Source organism: Plecotus auritus, assembly GCF_963455305.1.
Source record: "Plecotus auritus genome assembly, chromosome: 2".
NCBI lineage: Eukaryota > Metazoa > Chordata > Mammalia > Chiroptera > Vespertilionidae > Plecotus > Plecotus auritus.
The window spans coordinates 118,372,208-118,390,641 of NC_137771.1; the positions used below are offsets into that span (position 1 = coordinate 118,372,208).

The following is an 18,434-nucleotide window of genomic DNA, read 5'->3' on the forward strand; positions in this document are numbered from 1 at the left end:
ACACCCATAAACCATTATCGAAATCAAGATAATAAACATGTCCATAAAGTTTACTTATGTTTCTTTGTAATCTCCCCCTCACACTGCTGCCCCTAACTAGAAGCTAGGCAACCAGTGCTGTCTGTACAGGTTGGTTGTATTTTCCAGAAATTTATATAAATAGAATCATTGCATTAGTATGCATTTTGTCTGGCTTCTTTCATTCAGCATAAGTATTTTGAGTTCTATCCATGTTGTTGCATGTATAAATAGTCTAGTCGTTTTGATTGCTGAATAGTATTTCATTGTATTGATGAAACAAAATTTCTTTATCCATTCATCTGTTGGTGGATATTTGACTTGTTTCCAGTTCTTAACTATTATTCCTAAAGCTGCTATTAAAATATGGGTACAGTCTTTTAAAGGATATACACTTTTAATTCTCATATGTAAACATCTAGAAGTGGAATTGCTGTATTATATGGCAGGTATATGATCAACTACCTAAGAGACCGCCAAACTGTTTCAAAGTTTTTGTACCATTTGACATCCACATTAGTTGCTCCATATCCTCAACAGCACTTGTTATGGTTAGTATTTTTCATTTTAGTCATTATAATAAAATAGAGGCCTGGTGCACAAAAATTCATGCACTTGGCGGGGGGGGGGGTCCCTCAGCCCAGCCTGCGCCTTCTTGCAGTCTGGGACCCCTCATAGGATGTCCACTTGCTGGCTTAAGCCCACTCCCCATGGGATCGGGCCTAATCTGGCAGTCAGACATCCCTCTGATAGCCCAGGAGCCCTTGGGGGTTGTCCGACTAATGGCATAGGCCCACTTCCCATAGGGACATCCTTAGTGTTGCCATGGATCCCGGATCCTGCTGCCACCACTGCTGCGCTGGCTAGCCATGAGCTGGCTCCTGGCTGAGCAGTACTCCCCCTGTGGAAGTGCACTGACCACCAGGGGGGCAGCTCCTGCATTGACCGTCTGCCCCCTGGTGGACAGTTTGCATCATAGTGACTGCTGTTAGGGTCAATTTGCATATTACCCTTTTATTATACAGGACAAAAATTCATGCATGGGGTCGGGGAGTCCCTCAGCCCGGCCTGCCCTCTCTCCAATCTGGGACCCCTTGGGGGATGTCTGATTGCTGGTTTAGTCGGACATCCCTTTCTCAATCCAGGACCGCTGGCTCCTAACTACTTGCCTGCCTGCCTGATCACCCTTAACCACCTCTGCCTGCCAGCCTGATGCCCCTAACTGCTCCCCTGCCTGCCAGATCGCCCCTAACCGCCTCTGCCTTCCAGCCTGATTGCCCCCTAACTGCTCCCGCCAGCCTGATCGCCCCCTAACTGCCCTCCCCTGCCAGCCTGATTGCCCCTAACCGTCCCTGACCTGGCCCCCGCCACCGTGGCTTTCTCTGTAAGGACATCCAGATGTCCAGTCTAATTAGCATGTTACCCTTTTATTAGTATAGATGTGTAGTGGTTTTAATGTTGGTTTTGACTTGCATTCCTATGACTAATGATGCCAGGCAGGCATTGGAATCCTAATGCCAAATGTGATAGTGTTAGAAGGTGGTCCTTTGGGAGGTGATTAGGGCATGAGTGGAGCCCTCATAATGGGCTTAGTTACTTTATTTTTAAAAAAACAACATACAGAGCTCCCTACCTCCTTCTAGTAAGTGAGGACACAGCAAGAAATCAGCATTCTGCAACCCTGATAAGGGGCCTCACCCAACTATGCTGGTAACTTGACCTGGGACTTCCCAACCCAGAACTGTGAGAAATAAGTTTCTGTGGTTTATAATATGCCCAGTCTGCGGTATTCTATTGTAGTAGCCCAAATGGATTAAGACAGTGGTCATCTGAAAGCCAATAGAGAAATCAGAGCTATGGACACCTTTATTGATCTTGAATTTCTTGTTTCCAGAACTGTGAAAAATAAATTTGTTGTCTAAACCATCCAGTCTGTGATATTTTGTGATGGCTGCCTTAGCAGACTAACACTGTTGCCCCTGCATTTGTAACAGGAAAACAAATGGGCAGCCCTGCTCACAGCTTCTGACAAAAATGGAAACTAGGCATATCTCCCACATTTCCAGCAAGTGAGGATACAGCAAGAAATCAGGGAATTGGCTGACTAGCATGTCTATTTCCTAAAAATCTTAGATAAGCCGGTGGTAGGGACCCTTCTAGTAAGGGAGAGGTAGCTATCTCCAGAAGGGATTGAGGTTCCAGGCTTTGAGCAAATATTTACCTCTTTCTACAAAACACATTTTTTATGCAGACAAAATTGTACTTTTAGTTTTGAAATTTTAATTTAGTACTGAAAGTATAATTTTCAGCCTTAAATGAGAAAATTAATCAAAAAAGGACAATATGGCAGATATTGGTGAAGGGAAAGGGGTATTCATGAGCATGGTATTTAAAACAAATGAATTATGGGCAGCTAGGCTGGTTGTTTTCTTAGCAGCCTTCTATGAGTTTTCAGCACTCTATGGTTGACCAGAACAATCTGCTTGTCCACATCTCTGCCTCACTGATTTGATGGGCCTGTTGTCTCCTGGAGTCCCTATTGATTGAGTGAAGAAAAGAAGAATATTATTTAGGGGTACTTTATTCCTCTGGAGGACATAGGAAATAGAGGCAGGTTTAACTTCAATGCAATTGCACTTACTTTGTAAATACTTGGAAGAAATGGCTCATGAGGTGGCTGAACTAGACACTGACTGAAGGAATTTTTGCTCTTTCTTCCAGTTGTGTCCCTGCATGCCAAAAGCAACATCCCTCAATCAATACTTAAATACATATTTTCTGGATGAATTGGAAATAGTAACCACAACACCAGCTTCTGTAAAAGAAAAAATAAAAGGGGGGTTGTTGTATGTTCTCTCTCCTGGGAGCACGCCTTTCCCTTTCCCCTCAGGTATGCATCTCATAAACTCTAAGAAACTCTAAGAGACTTACAATCAGGGAAGCAATGTGCAGTGGCAGCTCATCCCAGGCTCAACACCTGATTCTGTCTCCAAGGCCCCTGGGGTTCCTCTTTCTTATTCTGACTTTTCAGTGAGGCAATAGCAACCCCACCTTGGCTCACTTCTGTCACTGTGACTTTTATTTCTCAGTGAGTCCTCTCTGTCCCACCTAGTCTCTCCTCTGTTGCTTCTTCAGTCCTAAGCCCTTCCTTGTTTCACTATTCCCAGCTTTAATAAATGTATTCTCAAAAGCACCTGGACTTGTGCTGTGAAATCTTTCCTGCACAAAGTCAAGAATCCACACACCACAGGCTGGCCCAAGGCAGACCCACTCAGGGTCAGGTCCCTGTCTGGATAACAAAAGCAGGAGTAATTTTTCCATGCTTATTGTGTTCTTGCTGTCTGCACTTGGAACTATGGAGTCATTTGTAGAAGGGACTGGGTATATCATCTTTGTGTTGATAAAAAAGAGACAACAGCCCAGCCAGTGTGGTTCAGTGGTTGAGCGTAGACCTATGAACCAGGAGGTCACAATCTGATTCCTGGTTAGGGCACAAGACCAGATTGCAGGCTCGATCCCCAGTGGGGGGCACGCAGGAGACAGCCAATCAATCACACTCTCTCATCAGTGATGTTTCTATCTCTCTCTCTCCTTCTCCCTAGAACCTCTCTGAAATCAATATCTACACTAATAGAAGAGAAACATGCAAATTGACCATCACTCCGCTACACCCACCAGCCAATCAGGAGCAAGTATGCAAATTAACCCAACAAAGATGGTGGCAGCCACAGAGCTGGAGTGAGCAGGAGGCTTGGGTTGTCCCTTGTGATGGAGGAAGCTAAGCTTCCCGCCTGCCCTGGCCGGCCCTGGCCTCTGCTCAAGGCTACAAAGTTTCAATTATAGAAGATAAATAAATCCCAGATACCTGCTTCCAGCCGGCCCTGGCCTCCGCTCAAGGAGGCGCTGAAAAAAAAAAAAAAAGAAAGAAAGAAAAAAAGGAGGGGCTGGGAGCTTGGGTCGCCGGGGGGTGTGGCCATCCTGAAAACAGCCCTCAGCCCCTCACCCAGGTTGGCCACACCCCTACGGCCCGACCCCTGTAAACGGGCAGTCGAACATTCCTTGTGGGGTCCCAGATTGGAGAGGGTGCAGCAGGCTGGGCTGAGGGACAACACCCCCCCGCCCCGTGCACGAATTTCGTGCACCGGGCCTCTATTATAAAATATATTTTTTAAAAAGAGAGACAACAGACCCAAAATGGAGTCATTTGTGCTAAGCTCCACATCACCAAATGGAGACTTAATTTCTAACTTAAGACAGCCTTCTCCAGAAGTAAAATCACAAACAGTTAATTTGGAATTATCTGATGGGCACTAGTGAGGTCATCTGCCTGATAGATCCCTGCCATCTCCTAAAGAAAGGTGACCTTGCCACAAGCAACCAGCTCTTTGCTTGTATAACTTTCTGTTCCATCCCCTTCTGCCTATAAAAGTCTATCATTCTGGACAGCTTCTTGGAGATACTTTCTATTTGCTAGATGGGATGCTGCCCAATTCGTGAACCATTGAATAAAGCCAATTAAGAACTTTAAAATTCACTGGGTTGAATTTTGTTTTTTAACAGTGTCCTCGGCCATCTGAAAAGGTAGCAGAGCATGCCATCCCAAACTAGGCCTCTTGGCCTAAGGATTATTTTGAGAAACAGCAGATACAATAGAAGTTGTGAAAACAGAGTAGAAGTCACCCTTCTGTAGGGACATTTGTCTTTAGAAAGGAAATCTCCCTGTGTAAGGTGTCTCCCTCTCTGCACCAGGAAGAAAAGGACGTGTCTAAATCACCAGGACTTCTTATCAATGGGGGAGGAACAGACTTACAGCTGCATAACCTCCTTACCCTCTTGTTTGTGGGATTATAACCACAGACTCCACGTTTGAGATGTTAGGAATAGATACAGATTACCGGATAGTTTTAGGACTGAGAGCCAGTGAATTTCTGGCCCTTAGTCCTTTTTTTTTTTTTTAATTCTCTGGGGCTGAAATTAATTTGTCAAATACCTGGAGTTCACTAGATGTCCACAGATTCTTTCATTCAGCAAACTTTTTTTTTGTTTTTGCCAAGCACGTTCTAGGCATCGCTCTTTCTAACTAAACCATTCTAGAATTTAAAGTATTCCTGAGCAGCTCCTCCTGTATTTAGTAGCGAGTTGCGCTGTGTGCACCTCACTTCAGTTATTGCAGCCCTACACTCCAGAGGCTCAAGGCTGGGGGTGGGGCTGGGAGTGGGGGACATCAGTGATGCCCCTGAAGCAAGCAGGAAATAGTATATGAGAGCAGATGACTAAATGTGAAAACGTATTCCAGGGCCTAAAATCTCTCCCGGCCCAAAGCGGCAACGTGAAAAGACGAAGAGAAGTACAGTGGCACCTCGCCTGCTAACCGCTGGGTACCAGCGCTGGCACCTCGGCCCTCGGCTTTCCCAGCGCGGGCTGGGGCGGAGCTGGGCGGGCGAGCGGCTGTGACCACCCTCCCATCCTCAGCTCCGCCCCGCCCCGCAGCGGCCACTTTAAGAGGCGGAGCCGCGGACTGCCGGGCTGGCGTTCACGTGACGCGGCAATCGCTCTCACTCACGGAAGTGGTCTGGCCCGCAGCCGTGGCCGGGATGGTGCAGTTGTATAATCTGCACCCGTTCGGGTCGCAGCAGGTGGTGCCCTGCAAGCTTGAGCCCGAACGGTTCTGCGGCGGGGGCCCCGACGCGCTGTTCGTGGCAGCGGGCTGCAAGGTGGAGGCGTTCGCGGTGGCCGGACAGGAGCTGTGCCAGCCGAGGTGCGCCTTCTCCACGCTGGGCCGGGTGCTGCGCCTGGCCTACAGCGAGGCCGGTGAGTAACGATGGGGCCGGGGCGCCTGGGCCCCTCCTTGGGGCTTCCTTCAGCGGACCGAGCGTCCGGCGGCAGGCCTGGGAGGGAAGGGGTCTTCATGCTTCCGGGAGCTTGCCGGAAGGTCTCGCGTGGTGGGGCGGCTGATGTCTGAAAATGCGCTGAGCTGTGCTGTTGTCCTGGCAACGACTGGTGAGAGCCTGCTTTTAGAGGGCGGGGGATGCTGACTGCTCCTCCTCATCTTATGCCCTAGCCAAAAGCCTGTGGTTGGGTAACTGGGTTCCACTCACTGTAAGAAACCCAGACACTTAAAAAAATAACAAAACAAACATATACAACATTTCAAACACATACAAAAGTAGGGAGAATAGTAACCTGAGCCCCCAGGTACTCCCAGCTTCAACAATTAGGCCAACTCATGGCAAGCCCTGTTACACCTATACCTATATCCACTGTCGATTTTTGAAAGCTCACATTGTATGATGATTTTAAAATCTATATACGTGGAACTCCCCTCTTAGAACGCCCATCCATCCCCACACTCCTACCCTGTCCCCAACCCCACCCCTGCTTCCAAACAGCTTAGCAGCATCCACTGTTATTTTTCCACCAGAAAAGTGAAGTGTACCAAGGGGGCACTGTGTGGGTGTGTATATCCCTATTTTAGAAAACTCCAACATTTAATAATAGGTACTTCAGATTGCAAAAGGATTCACCATAGGATTTTTAAAAACTGTCTAAAAGATACACTTAGAATTCGATTCCTCCTTTTCCAGAGAGGTGTAAAGGTGTAAATATTAGTATTACAGTGGAACCACTTCCGTTACTAATGAAGTACAGAGCATCTAGTCCTTTCTCTGTCTGCAGGTGTGAGTTCATTGAAACTTTTGGATCTCAGTTTCTGTAAAAAAAATAAATAAATAAAACAAAACAGTTGAATCACTAGATCAGTGATTTCCAGGCACTGGGATTCTGTGGATCAGTAAAAAAACTGTGAGGCCGCCATATCTGTTCATTTTATCAACTATATATATATATTTTAAATGAAGAGTCCTTATATTTACTGCCACCATTATTTATAATTATCAAAGTAAAAACAGCCCCAAATGATGGATGTCTTTGCTTTATGATCAACTTACTACACTGTAATTAGTTTTTCTTTTTGACCAGTGAAGACATTAACAGGGGCCTGCAATGATTCATGGACCTGTTTGAACATTTTTAGATCTGTAAGTTCTCTTTTAGCAGGAGATTCTGATTTAGGTATTTCTTATGAAATTAGTTTCAATCATTTCACAATATTGATAGTTTTTCCTGCCCAACCCCCTTTTAGGAATAGGAGTTCTCACCTTTAAGAGCTCTACTGAGTGTCAAACTCACCAGTTTCAACTTTACTGTGTGTATGAGAGAGAGAGAGAGAGCGCGAGAGCACAATACACTGTTTACATTATTTGCCCCATTCTTCCAAATGGACATTTATTCTAGAATTGAAAGTGGCAGGCATTTTTTTTTATTAAGGTATTATATGTGTACATATCTTACCATTGCCCCCCACCACACTCCCATACATGCCCTCACCCCCCAATGTTTTGCATCCGTTGGTTACTCTTATATGCATGCATATAAGTCCTTCAGTTGATCTCTTATTTCCCCCACCTCTCCCTAACCTTACTGCTGTAATTTGACAGTCTGTTTGATGCTTTACTGCCTCTGTATCTATCTTTTTGTTCATCAGTTTATAATGTTTTTCATTATCCCCAAATGAGTGAGATCATGTGGTATTTTTCTTTCATTGACTGGCTTATTTCACTTAGCATAATGTTCTCTAATTCCATCCAGGTGCCTACAAATGGTAGTAATTCCTCTTTTTTATGGCAGCATAGTATTCCATTGTGTAGATGTACCATAGTTTTCTGATCCAGTCATCTGCTGACGGGCACTTAGGCTGTTTCCAAATCTTAGCTATTGTAAATTGTACTGCTATGAACATAGGGGTGCATATATCCTTTCTGATTGGTGTTTCTAGTTTCTTAGGATATATTCCTAGGAGTGGGATTACTGGGTCAAATGGGAGTTCCATTTTCAGCTTTTTGAGGAAACTCCATACTGTTCTCCACAGTGGCTGCACCAGTCTGCATTCCCACCAGCAGTGCACGAGGGTACCTTTTTCTCCGCATCCTCACCAACACTTGTTGTTTGTTGATTTGTTGGTGTAGCCATTCTGAAAGGTGTGAGATGGTATCGCATTGTCGTTTTGATTTGCATCTCTTGGATAATTAGTGACTTTGAGCATGTTTTCATGTGTCTCTTGGCCTTCCTTCTGTCTTCTTTCGAAAAGATTCTACTTAGGAACGTTGCCCATTTTTTTATTGGATCATTTATCTTCCTTTTATTAAGCTGTATAAGCTGCCTGTAGATGTTGGAGATTAAACCTTTATCAGTGATAATATTTACAAATATGTTCTCCCATACAGTGGGGTTTCTTGTTGTTTTGTTCATGGTTTCTTTTGCTGTGCAAAAGCTTTTTATTTTGATGTAGTCCTATTTGTTTATTTTCTCTTTGGCTTCCATTGCCCTAGGGGCAGTATCAGTGAAAAAGTTCTTTTGGCATATGTCTGAGATTTTGCTGCCTGTGGATTCCTCTAGTATTTTTATGGTTTCCCATCTTATGTTTAAGTCCTGTATCTATTTTGAGTTTATTTTTGTGTATGGTGTAAGTTGGTGATCTAGTTTCATTTTTTTGCATGTATCTGTCCAATTTTCCCAACACCATTTATTGATGAGACTGTCTTGACTCCATTGTATGCTCATGCCTCCTTTGTCAAATATTAATTGTGCATAGTAGTTTGGGTCGATATCTGGATTCTCTATTCTATTCCATTGATCTATATGTCTGTTCTTGTGCCAGTACCAGGTTGTTTTGAGAACAGTGGCTTTGTAATACAACTTGAAATCTGGTATTGAGATCCCTCCTACTTTATTCTTCTTTCTCAGGATTGCTGTGGCTATTCGGGGTCTTTTTTAATTCCAGATGAATTTTTGAAGAGTTCTTTCTAGGTCTGTGAAATATGCCGTTGGTATTTTAACGGGGAGTGCATTGAATCTATAGATTGCTTTGGGTAGTATGGACATTTTAATGATGTTGATTTTACCAATCCATGAACATGGTATGTTCTTCCAGCTGTTTACATCTTCCTCTATCTCTTTTTTCCGTGTCCTGTAGTTTTCCGCGTATAGGTCTTTTACCTCCTTGGTTAGGTTTATTCCTAAGTATCTTAATTTTTTTGGTGCGATGGAAAATGGGATTGCTTTTTTAGTCTCTCTTTCTGTAAGTTCACTGTTGGTGTATAGAAATGCCATAGATTTCTTGGCGTTAATTTTGTATCCTGCTACATTGCCGAATTCATTTATTAAGTCTGTTAGTTTTTTGATGGAGTCTTTCGGGTTTTTTATGTACAATATCATGTCATCTGCAAATAAGGACAGCTTTACTTCTTCTTTTCCAATTTGGATGCCTTTTATTTCTTCTTCTTGTCTAATTGCAATGGCTAATACTTCCAGTACTATGTCAAACAGGAGTGGTGATAGTGGGCATCCCTGTCTTGTTCCTGTTCTTAGGGGAAATGGTTTTAGTTTTTGCTTATTGAGTATGATATTATCTGTGGGTTTATCATATATAGCTTTTATTATGTTGAGGTATGATCCTTCTATTCCCACCTTGTTGAGAGTTTTTATCAAGAAAGGGTGTTGGATTTTGTCAAATGCTTTTTCTGCATCAATTGATATGACTATGTGATTTTGATCTCTCAATTTGTTTATGTGATGTATCACATTTATTGATTTGCGGATATTGTACCATCCTTGCATTCCTGGGATAAACCCTACTTGGTCATGGTGTATGATCTTTCTGATGTACTGCTGGATCCGATTTGCTAGAATTTTGTTGAGGATTTTGGCATCTACATTCATGAGGGATATTGGCCTGTAATTCTCCTTCATTGTGTTGTCTTTATCTGGTTTTGGTATTAGGGTGATGCTGGCTTCATAGAAGGAGCTTGGACATGTTCCTTCCTCTTGCATTTTTTGGAATAGTCTGAGGAGGATAGGTTTTAGTTCTTCCTTGAATGTTTGGTAAAACTCCCCTGTGAAGCCGTCTGGCCCCGGGCTTTTGTTTGCAGGAAGCTCTTTGATGACTGCTTCAATTTCTTCCATAGTTACTGGCATATTGAGCTGTTTAGATTCTTCCTGATTGATTTTTGGAAGGTTATATTTTTCTAGGAATATGTCCATTTCCTCCAGGTTGTCTAGTTTGTTGGAATAGAGTTGTTCGTAGTATTTTTTAACAATCCTTTGTATTTCGGCGGGATCTGTTGTTATTTCACCTCTTTCATTTTTGATTTTGTTTATTTGGGTCCTCTCTCTTTGCTTCTTGGTGAGCCTGGCTAGAGGTTCATCAATCTTGTTTATCCTTTCAAAGAACCAGCTCTTGGTTTTGTTGATCTTATGTATTGTTTCTTTGGTCTCTGTGTCGTTTATCTCCACTCTGATCTTTATTATTTCCTTCCTTCTGTTTACACTGGGCTTTTCTTGTTGCTCTTTTTCTAACTCTTTGAGTTGTTGGGTTAGGTAATTTATTACCATTATTGTTTTTTGCAGTAGGCTTGTAGGGCTATGAACTTTCCTCTCAAGTCTGCTTTCGCTGTGTCCCATAGATTTTGGATTGTAGTGTTTTCATTGTCATTTGTTGCCATGATGTTTTTTATTTCTTCTTTGATCTCTCTGGTAACCCAGTCATGGTTTAATAGAATGCTGTTTAGTCTCCATGTGTTTGATTTCTTTGGGTTGTTTTTATTGTAGTTGATTTCCAGTTTTATGCCACTGTGGTCTGAGAAGATGCTTGATATGATTTACTGTGGTCTGAGAAGATGCTTGATATGATTTCTATCTTCTTGACTTTGAAGAGACTTTGCCTATGTCCCAACATATGATCTATCTTTGAAAATGACCCATGTGCACTTGAGAAGAATGTATATTCTGTGGCTTTGGGGTGAAATGTTCTGAAGATGTCAATTAATTCTATCTGGTCTAGTGAGTCATTTAGGATTGATGTTTCTTTGCTGATTTTTTGTTTAGAGGATTTGTCCAGTGGTGATAGTGGGGTATTAAAGTCTCCTACTATAATTGTATTGCTGTCAATCTCTCCCTTGATATCCTCCAGGAGTTTTTTTATGTATTTGGGTGCTCCTGTATTGGGTGCGTATATGTTTACCAGAGTTATTTCTTCTTGTTGGATTGCTCTCTTTAGTATTATGAAGTGGCCTTCCTTATCTCTTGTTATGTCCTTCACTTTGAGATCTAATTTGTCAGATAGAGGTATTGCTACCCCAGCTTTTTTTTCAGTTCCATTCAACTGGAAAACCTTTTTCCATCCCTTCAACCTCAGTCTGTGAGCGTCTTTTTTTCTGAGGTGGGTTTCTTGTAGACAGCAGATATATGGGTCGTGTTTTCTTATCCAGTCCGTTACCCTATGTCTTTTGATTGGGGCATTTAATCCATTTACATTTAAAGTTATTATTGATAGGTACTTATTTTTCGCCATTCCTATTCTTTACCCCTGTGTTCCTCGCTTCCTATTTCTTTTCTTTTTTTTTTTACAGCAGACCCTTTAGCATTTCTTGCATTGCTGGTTTGGTGGTAATAAACTCCCTTAGTCCTTTTTTGGCTGTGAAGCTCCTGATTTCACCTTCAATTTTGATTGATAGCCTTGCTGGGTACAGTATTCTTGGATTCAGACCCTTCCTTTGCATGACTTTGTATATTTCATTCCATTCCCTTCTGGCCTGATGAGTTTCTGTTGAGAAATCAGTTGCTAGTCTGATGGGGGTTCCTTTGTATGTAACTTTCTGTCTCTCTCTTGCCGCTTTTAAGATTCTTACTTGTCGTTGGTGTTTGCCAATTTAATTATAATGTGCCTTGGCCTCGGTCTTTTGGGGTTCATTTTGCTTGGGACTCTGTGAGCTTCTTGCATTTGTGTGGGTTTTTTCTTCCCTATATCAGGGAAATTTTCTGTCATTATTTCTTCAAAGAGGTTTTCTATTCCTTGCTCAGCTTCCTTTCCTTCTGGAACCCCTATTATGCGGATGTGGTTTTGTTTCGTGTTGTCCCAAAGTTCCCTTAGGCTCTCCTCCTGCCTTTTAATTTTTTTTTTCTAGAAGTTGCTCTACTTGGGTATTTTTTCCCATCTTGTCTTCTAGCTCACTGATGCGGTCCTCTGCTTCTTCTGATCTACTCTTGATGCTTTCTATTGAGTTCTTTACAGCAGCGATGTCATTTTTCATTTCTTCTTGGTTCTTCTTCATTTCCTCTTGGTTCTTGCTCATATTGTCGAATTTGTCTTCCATTCTTTTCAGCCACCTTATGACCATTTCTCTGAATTCTTTCTCTGGAAGGTTGCTTGCCTCCATTTCGTTTACTTCCTCTTCTGGTGATGCCTGCTTTTCTTTCGTATGTGGGCTATTTCTTTGTCTCCCCATGGTCTCTCTTCTCTGGATGTCTGGTTATGTAGTTCTCTCTCTCCTGCATTGATTTAAAGGCACAAAATACAGCACTACCAGGTACAACACACAAGGCACTGAACAGAAATGTATTCACGATATTAATAACCTCCAATAAAGGTGACCACCAGAGAGAGGCAAATTAGGGGTTAGGAGAGAAAGAAGAAGAGGAAAAAGAAAGAAAGTAGGAAGAAAGAAAAAAAGGAGTGTCAAAATGAAATATGGAAAAGGGAAAAAAAAAGTAAGAGAGAAAAGAAAGAGACTAAGAGAGAAAGGGGAACAGACTATATATATTGGGGATAAAACTCCAATAGAACAATACTAATCCCAGCAAATGCCAGCAACAAGTACCTGGGGATTAATACGAACTACAACACCAACTAATATTGAGTGAGGCAAGGGAAAATAGAAGCACAAAACAAACAAAAAAAGTAAACAAAAGAAGAATAAGCAAAATAATCTCACAAAAAAGCATAAAAATTTGATATAATCTACCTTCAAGCGAACAACAACAAAAGGACAGAGAGAAAAACAATTTTTTGGATAGTTAAGACAGCGAAGAGAGAGGTGTGAATGGAGTTGGAGCAGGGGATTGGAGATTAGATATGTAAGTAGGGTGAAATTTTAACAAGGGGTAAACAGAAGGAATAGGGAAAATCTAAAGTAGGAAAGGGGTAAGATAAACAGGACACCGAAAAGGGGAAGGTTAGGAAGAGAGTGATGGCATAAAGGTAGAGTTGAGATAGAGTAAAACGAGGCTAAAGGAAAGGTAAAAACGAATATAGAACACTAATCCCAAAATAAAATGAAGAGAAAATAAAATGACACTTAAAAAAAAAAAGATAAAATAGCAGTAGTAATAATACGGATTGAAAATAAAAATGTAATAATTAAAAAGGTAAAAGCAAGTGAGGAAAAAAGAAGAAAAAAATTACTTTCTTGAGTAAAAGATGCAAAAAAAGAAAAATAAATAAAAATAAAATGTGGAGTAGTGAAGGTCATTCACTTCCTCTGTTGTTCTGTTTGGCACGCCTGTTTCTCAGTCTGAACAGTATTGCAGTTCCCTGCGTTCCACTGCTCTTCAGTGTTTTAAATCAGTCATGATTTTAAGCAGGCGGTGTGTCTTAAATTTTCGTATTCCTTTATTTTTGATTACACAAGAGTCAATTTGTGATTCAGCCCCTGGGTGGCAGTGTTTCTGGATTGACTTCCAGGTCTATCTATGGCCTCTCTAGGCAGTGTTAGAACCTTCTTTCCCTGTGGCACTCACTACCTGTTTGTGGGAGTGGGCTGCCTCAGAGCTGGCTCTCCGATGGTCACTCCCCACTCCGATCCCCAGGTTCCAGAAAAACAACTTTCCCTTGCAGTCTCCCAGGGTGTCCCCAACTGGGTGATCCTATGTATTGGGCTTAGTAATCAGAAGCAAGGATTTGAAGAGGAAAAAGCCCAAGTGTGTGAACTCTGGGGCTGCGTGTAAATCTTGGCAGCCAGCACACCCCTGAAATTCTTAGGGTGTCCCTGCACTTCAGATCAAAATGGGTTGCTTTTTAGAGAGCCCTTCTGTTAGCAGCTCTGAGGACCCCCTTCCACATTCACAGATTACGCCAGCCCCAACAGCCACGGATTTTTCTAAGCACAGACTTCCCTGGTCCTCCAGCTCCCGCAAAACGCGCGTTCCTCTCTCCCGCCGGGACCAGAGACCTCACCTTATCCCAGGCGAAATCTGACCTTTCCGTGGTGGAGTGTAGAGCTCCTCTGATCCCGTGTGTTTGCGCCAATTGGGGAGCGTTGTTCTGGGGCTCGCAGCTGTTCCGTGGGTGTCGCAGTTGTGGATTCTCAGGCTTCCGATAAGCTCTACTTTCCGGTTCAAGATGGCACAGACTCCGCATCCAAGCCCGCAGCTCCGGGAGGGGACCCAGCCGCAGTGGGGGCTGCCAGGTCAGGTGAACCCCGTCTAGCATTCCCCCACCTTCTTCTGGAGTTCAGCTGTCCCCCAACTCTGGCAGGCATTTTATAAACTTTAAACTTTCTTGACTGTCAGTAGTGGTGATTCTAGGGATCCTTGGATGACACTCCTAGTACATAAGAATTACCTGTAGGAAGCTTTAAAAAATACTGTTAACATAAGAAACATTCAAACCAGTAAAGAACTTTATGAGTTTATTTGAGCCAAACTCTCAAAAATTGCTGGGAAGTAGAATCTCAGGTATTGAGATAATGCTCTAGATAACGATGGTTTTTCACCTTGTTTCATATGTTGCAATCAAAGGAGGAGACATAAGTCGGTTACATGAAATCCATTGGTGATAGATTAGAAAGGCAGGAGAAAGCAAAAGTGGGGTAGGGGAGGAAAACTCTGGGATTGGATAAAAAGTAAATTGATAGACACATGCTTCTTTTTTTGTTTTTAAATATATTTTTATTGATTTCAGAGTGTAAGGGAGAGGGATAGAAACATCAGTGATGAGAGAGAATCATGGATCAGCTGTCTCCTGCACGTCCCCTACTAGGCATTGAGCCGACAATCCCTGGCATGTGCCCTTGACCGGAATAGAACCCAGGACCCTTCATTCCACAGGCCGATGCTCTATCCATTGAGCCAAACTAGCTAGGGCACATGTTTCTTTTACATAGGTGGGTACAGGATAGTTAACAGTCAACAATTAATGATAACAATAATGAGGGAATTTGTGATCTCCACCTTGGAGCCTTGGCACATTGGTTGTGCTCTGAGGGGTCTGGAAAAAGGGAAGTTACAAGTTACCCTGACATGCCACAGGTATGTTATCTAGGTGCAAAAATACAATAGGCTCAGTAAAAATCGAAGTTGATCTTTGCCAGGGAAGATATTGGCCTGGGACATGACTACCCACCATAGGCTGCTTTTTAATTAAAGTTTTAATTTCAGACTGTCCTTTATGGTTACTTTATTTATTTTTTTAAATTTTTTTCTTTGTGGTTACTTTAAGTCTCTTGAGTTTGCAAGGTTGCCACGCAGACCTTTCCTGAACTAGTCAGGTTAGCATGTGGCCCCTTTTCATCCACAATACCAATGCCTGGACCACAACCTAGAAAACCAGTGTCAGTTTTTTGAGGTGTGACCCAGCATTGGGGTGAGTCTAATATTTAGCCAGGATTGAGAACCACTGACCCAGAGGCATACTGGCTACTATAGGCAGTGAGTAGGATGGTGACTTCATTAATGAGGCCTTGAAATCAAAGATGTTTTTATAATCTGGTTGCTGTCTTAAAGGAAGTTCAGGAGTCATGTGGAATGTATTAGCATGGGTTATATAGCTCAAGGGTAACTTTCAGTCCTTGCTTGAACTTCAACCGCTGGGTACAGCTTTTATTAGTCTACACATAGCTAACTCCTAGCTATGCGATATACAGGTAACTTATGTTCCACGTCTCAGCTTTTACTTTTTGGTGTTCTTTCCTCCCATTCACAGTAACTTGGACATGAGGGGATTTATGCTCTAAGCACCCAGTGTCTTCCTCTGTAGGCAAACCCCCCGTCAAAAACAGAATGAATCTCATATCAGCCATTTATATGGGGTGGGCAAAAGTAGGTTTACAGTTCTTCATACGGAAAATGCAATAATTAATAATTAATAATACTAGAATAAACTTTTGTATATTCACAACTGTAAACCTATGTTTGTCCCACCCTATATTTACTGTAAATGCTTTGCAGTCCTCAAGCAGTAAACACTTTCAGTTTTATTGTGTTTTTTTTTTTTTTTTTTTTTATCTCTAATTGGATGCTATTCTCCTTTGATAAGATTTGGGGGTATTAGGGAGAAAGTAGGTAGAAATTTTAAGTCATAAAACATATTTTGATGCATTGTATATTATTTCTGCCTTCTTTTTTTATTTTTTTATTTATTTATTTTTTTTTTTAAATATATTTTATTGATTTTTTACAGAGAGGAAGAGAGAGGGATAGAAAGTTAGAAACATCGATGAGAGAGAGACATCGATCAGCTGCCTCCTGCACGCCCCCCACTGGGGATGTGCCCGCAACCCAGGTACATGCCCTTGACCGGAATCGAACCTGGGACCCTTGAGTCCGCAGGCCAACGCTCTATCCACTGAGCCAAACCAGTTAGGGCTCTGCCTTCTTTTTTTAAAAAGATATATTTTTATTGATTTCAGAGAGGAAGGGATAGGGAGAGAGAGATTGAAACATCAGTGATGAGAGAGAATCATTGATTAGATGCCTCCTGCATACCCCCTACTGGGGATCAAGCCCACAACTCAGGCATGTGCCCTTTTCATGATGCAAGGTAAATGGTGGTTTCTTTTTTTTTTTTTATATTTTTATTGATTTTTTACAGAGAGGAGGGAAGAAGGATAGATAGTCAGAAACATCGATGAGAGAGAAACATCGATCAGCTGCCTCCTGCACACCTCCCACTGGGGATGTGCCCGCAACCAAGGTACATGCCCTTGACCGGAACCGAACCCGGGACCCCTCAGTCCGCAGGCTGACGCTCTATCCACTGAGCCAAACCGGTTTTGGCTAAATGGTTGTTTCTAATTACAAATTCTAAGTATAATCTTATTTCCTTCTCAGGAGACTATTTGGTAGCAATTGAAGAGAAAAACCAAGCTACATTTCTACGTGCTTATGTGAACTGGAGAAGTAAAAGGACTGAAAATTCTCGAGTGTGCATCCGAATGGTTGGACATAATGTAGAGGCACCTTTTCAAGAAACATTCAGAGACCAGATGTCTATTGTTGAAATGCCCCTTTCTGAGACCCCCTTGTGCATTTCCTGTTGTCCTGTGAAAGGAGACCTTCTTGTTGGCTGCACAAATAAGTTAGTCTTATTTAGTCTGAAGTATCAGATCATTAATGAAGAATTTCCAGTACTGGACTTTGAACGTTCTTTAATTATACACATACATAATATAACTCCTGTTGAAATTTCTTTCTGTGTTGGATATGTGGCTGTCATGTCAGACTTAGAAGTTTTAATCCTAAAACTGGAGTCAAACCCTAAAAATGGAGAGAGTGTTCACCACCATCCACATAAGCCCAACAGTCCAGTGACACAGGCAGAAGGTAAATGATGACTTTGCTTTCTTGTTCTAGGTATAGAGTAAACCTCACTTCTGGCAATCTCTGAATTGGGTTTGTGATTTTATTCTGTAGCATGCAATGCATTTCAGTAATATTTGTCAATAGAAATAATGGAGCAACTGTTCGATGAAGAGTTTGTAGTCCCAGTTCTTAATATTTATTAGTTGAATGAGCTTGGGTTTGGAATACCATTTTTGGGTTTCAGTTTTCTCCTGTATAAAATGGGGATGATAATGAATCCTGTTGTATTGATCGTTATTGTGAGAAATAAATGAGCAAATGCTAAGACTTCAGAACCCTAGTGCCTTGTTAATATATGAAGTGTGTGTATATATAAATAACATTACTCCTTGTTTATTTAATTGGTGGGAGATGTTGTGAAATGTAATTTCATTCAAGTAGCATTTGGACTTGTTGAATTCTTTTCTTCAATATTATTTTTTAAGGCACCAGTAATGAAACTTTGCAACTTGAGTCAGATGATTTTGTTATCTGTCAGAAGCCTATGGAACTTCTTGGTAAAAATAGTGAGCAGTCTGGAATATCTGTTACGCTGGAGTCAACGGGATTAGATGATGAAAAAATAAAATATTTCCATGTTCAGCATCTGCTCTATAGGTATTAGAAAGTTTTTTATTCACCAGCATTTAATATATATTTACCTGTTTAAAGTACATGGAAATTAGATCTCTCTCTCTCTCTCTCTGTATGTCTTTTTAAACTCACAGACGTTTTACTCCTGATATTTCGTCCTATGTCTTGTCTGATGACATTAAGTTGCATTCACTTCAGCTGCTACCCATTTACCAAACAGGTAAGTATGATCGTGATACAGTGCAGTGAGGTAAAAGGCTCTGCTCAGGGAATAATAATGTGTGTAATAGGTTAGGTTCTTCTACTCAGTCTTCCTGTAGCTTTGGACAAGTTCCTTAGCAAATCTCTGTGAGCACTAGAAAGGGAAGTTG

At 41.9% G+C, this 18,434-nt stretch overlaps 1 protein-coding gene across 12 annotated transcripts in view; it reads left to right on the forward strand.

Annotated features, from left to right (window-relative positions):
- The first annotated feature begins 5,537 nt into the window (after positions 1 to 5,537).
- HPS3 (HPS3 biogenesis of lysosomal organelles complex 2 subunit 1) overlaps positions 5,538 to 18,434 on the forward strand; it is a 124,239-nt gene continuing 111,342 nt past the window's right edge. For 8 of the 12 annotated variants that reach the window (XR_013960024.1, XR_013960025.1, XR_013960026.1 and 5 more), the window contains exons 1-4: positions 5,538 to 5,829; positions 16,960 to 17,451; positions 17,916 to 18,087; positions 18,198 to 18,283. Coding sequence is in view for 8 of the 12 variants with exons in the window: in XM_080657665.1 (XP_080513791.1) it covers positions 5,613 to 5,829; positions 16,960 to 17,451; positions 17,916 to 18,087; positions 18,198 to 18,283 (967 nt within the window). In the remaining 4 variants the exon portion in view is untranslated. The remainder of the gene's footprint in view (positions 5,830 to 16,959; positions 17,452 to 17,915; positions 18,088 to 18,197; positions 18,284 to 18,434) is intronic. The other 4 variants (XM_080657666.1, XM_080657668.1, XM_080657667.1 and 1 more) reach the window with 3 other exon arrangements.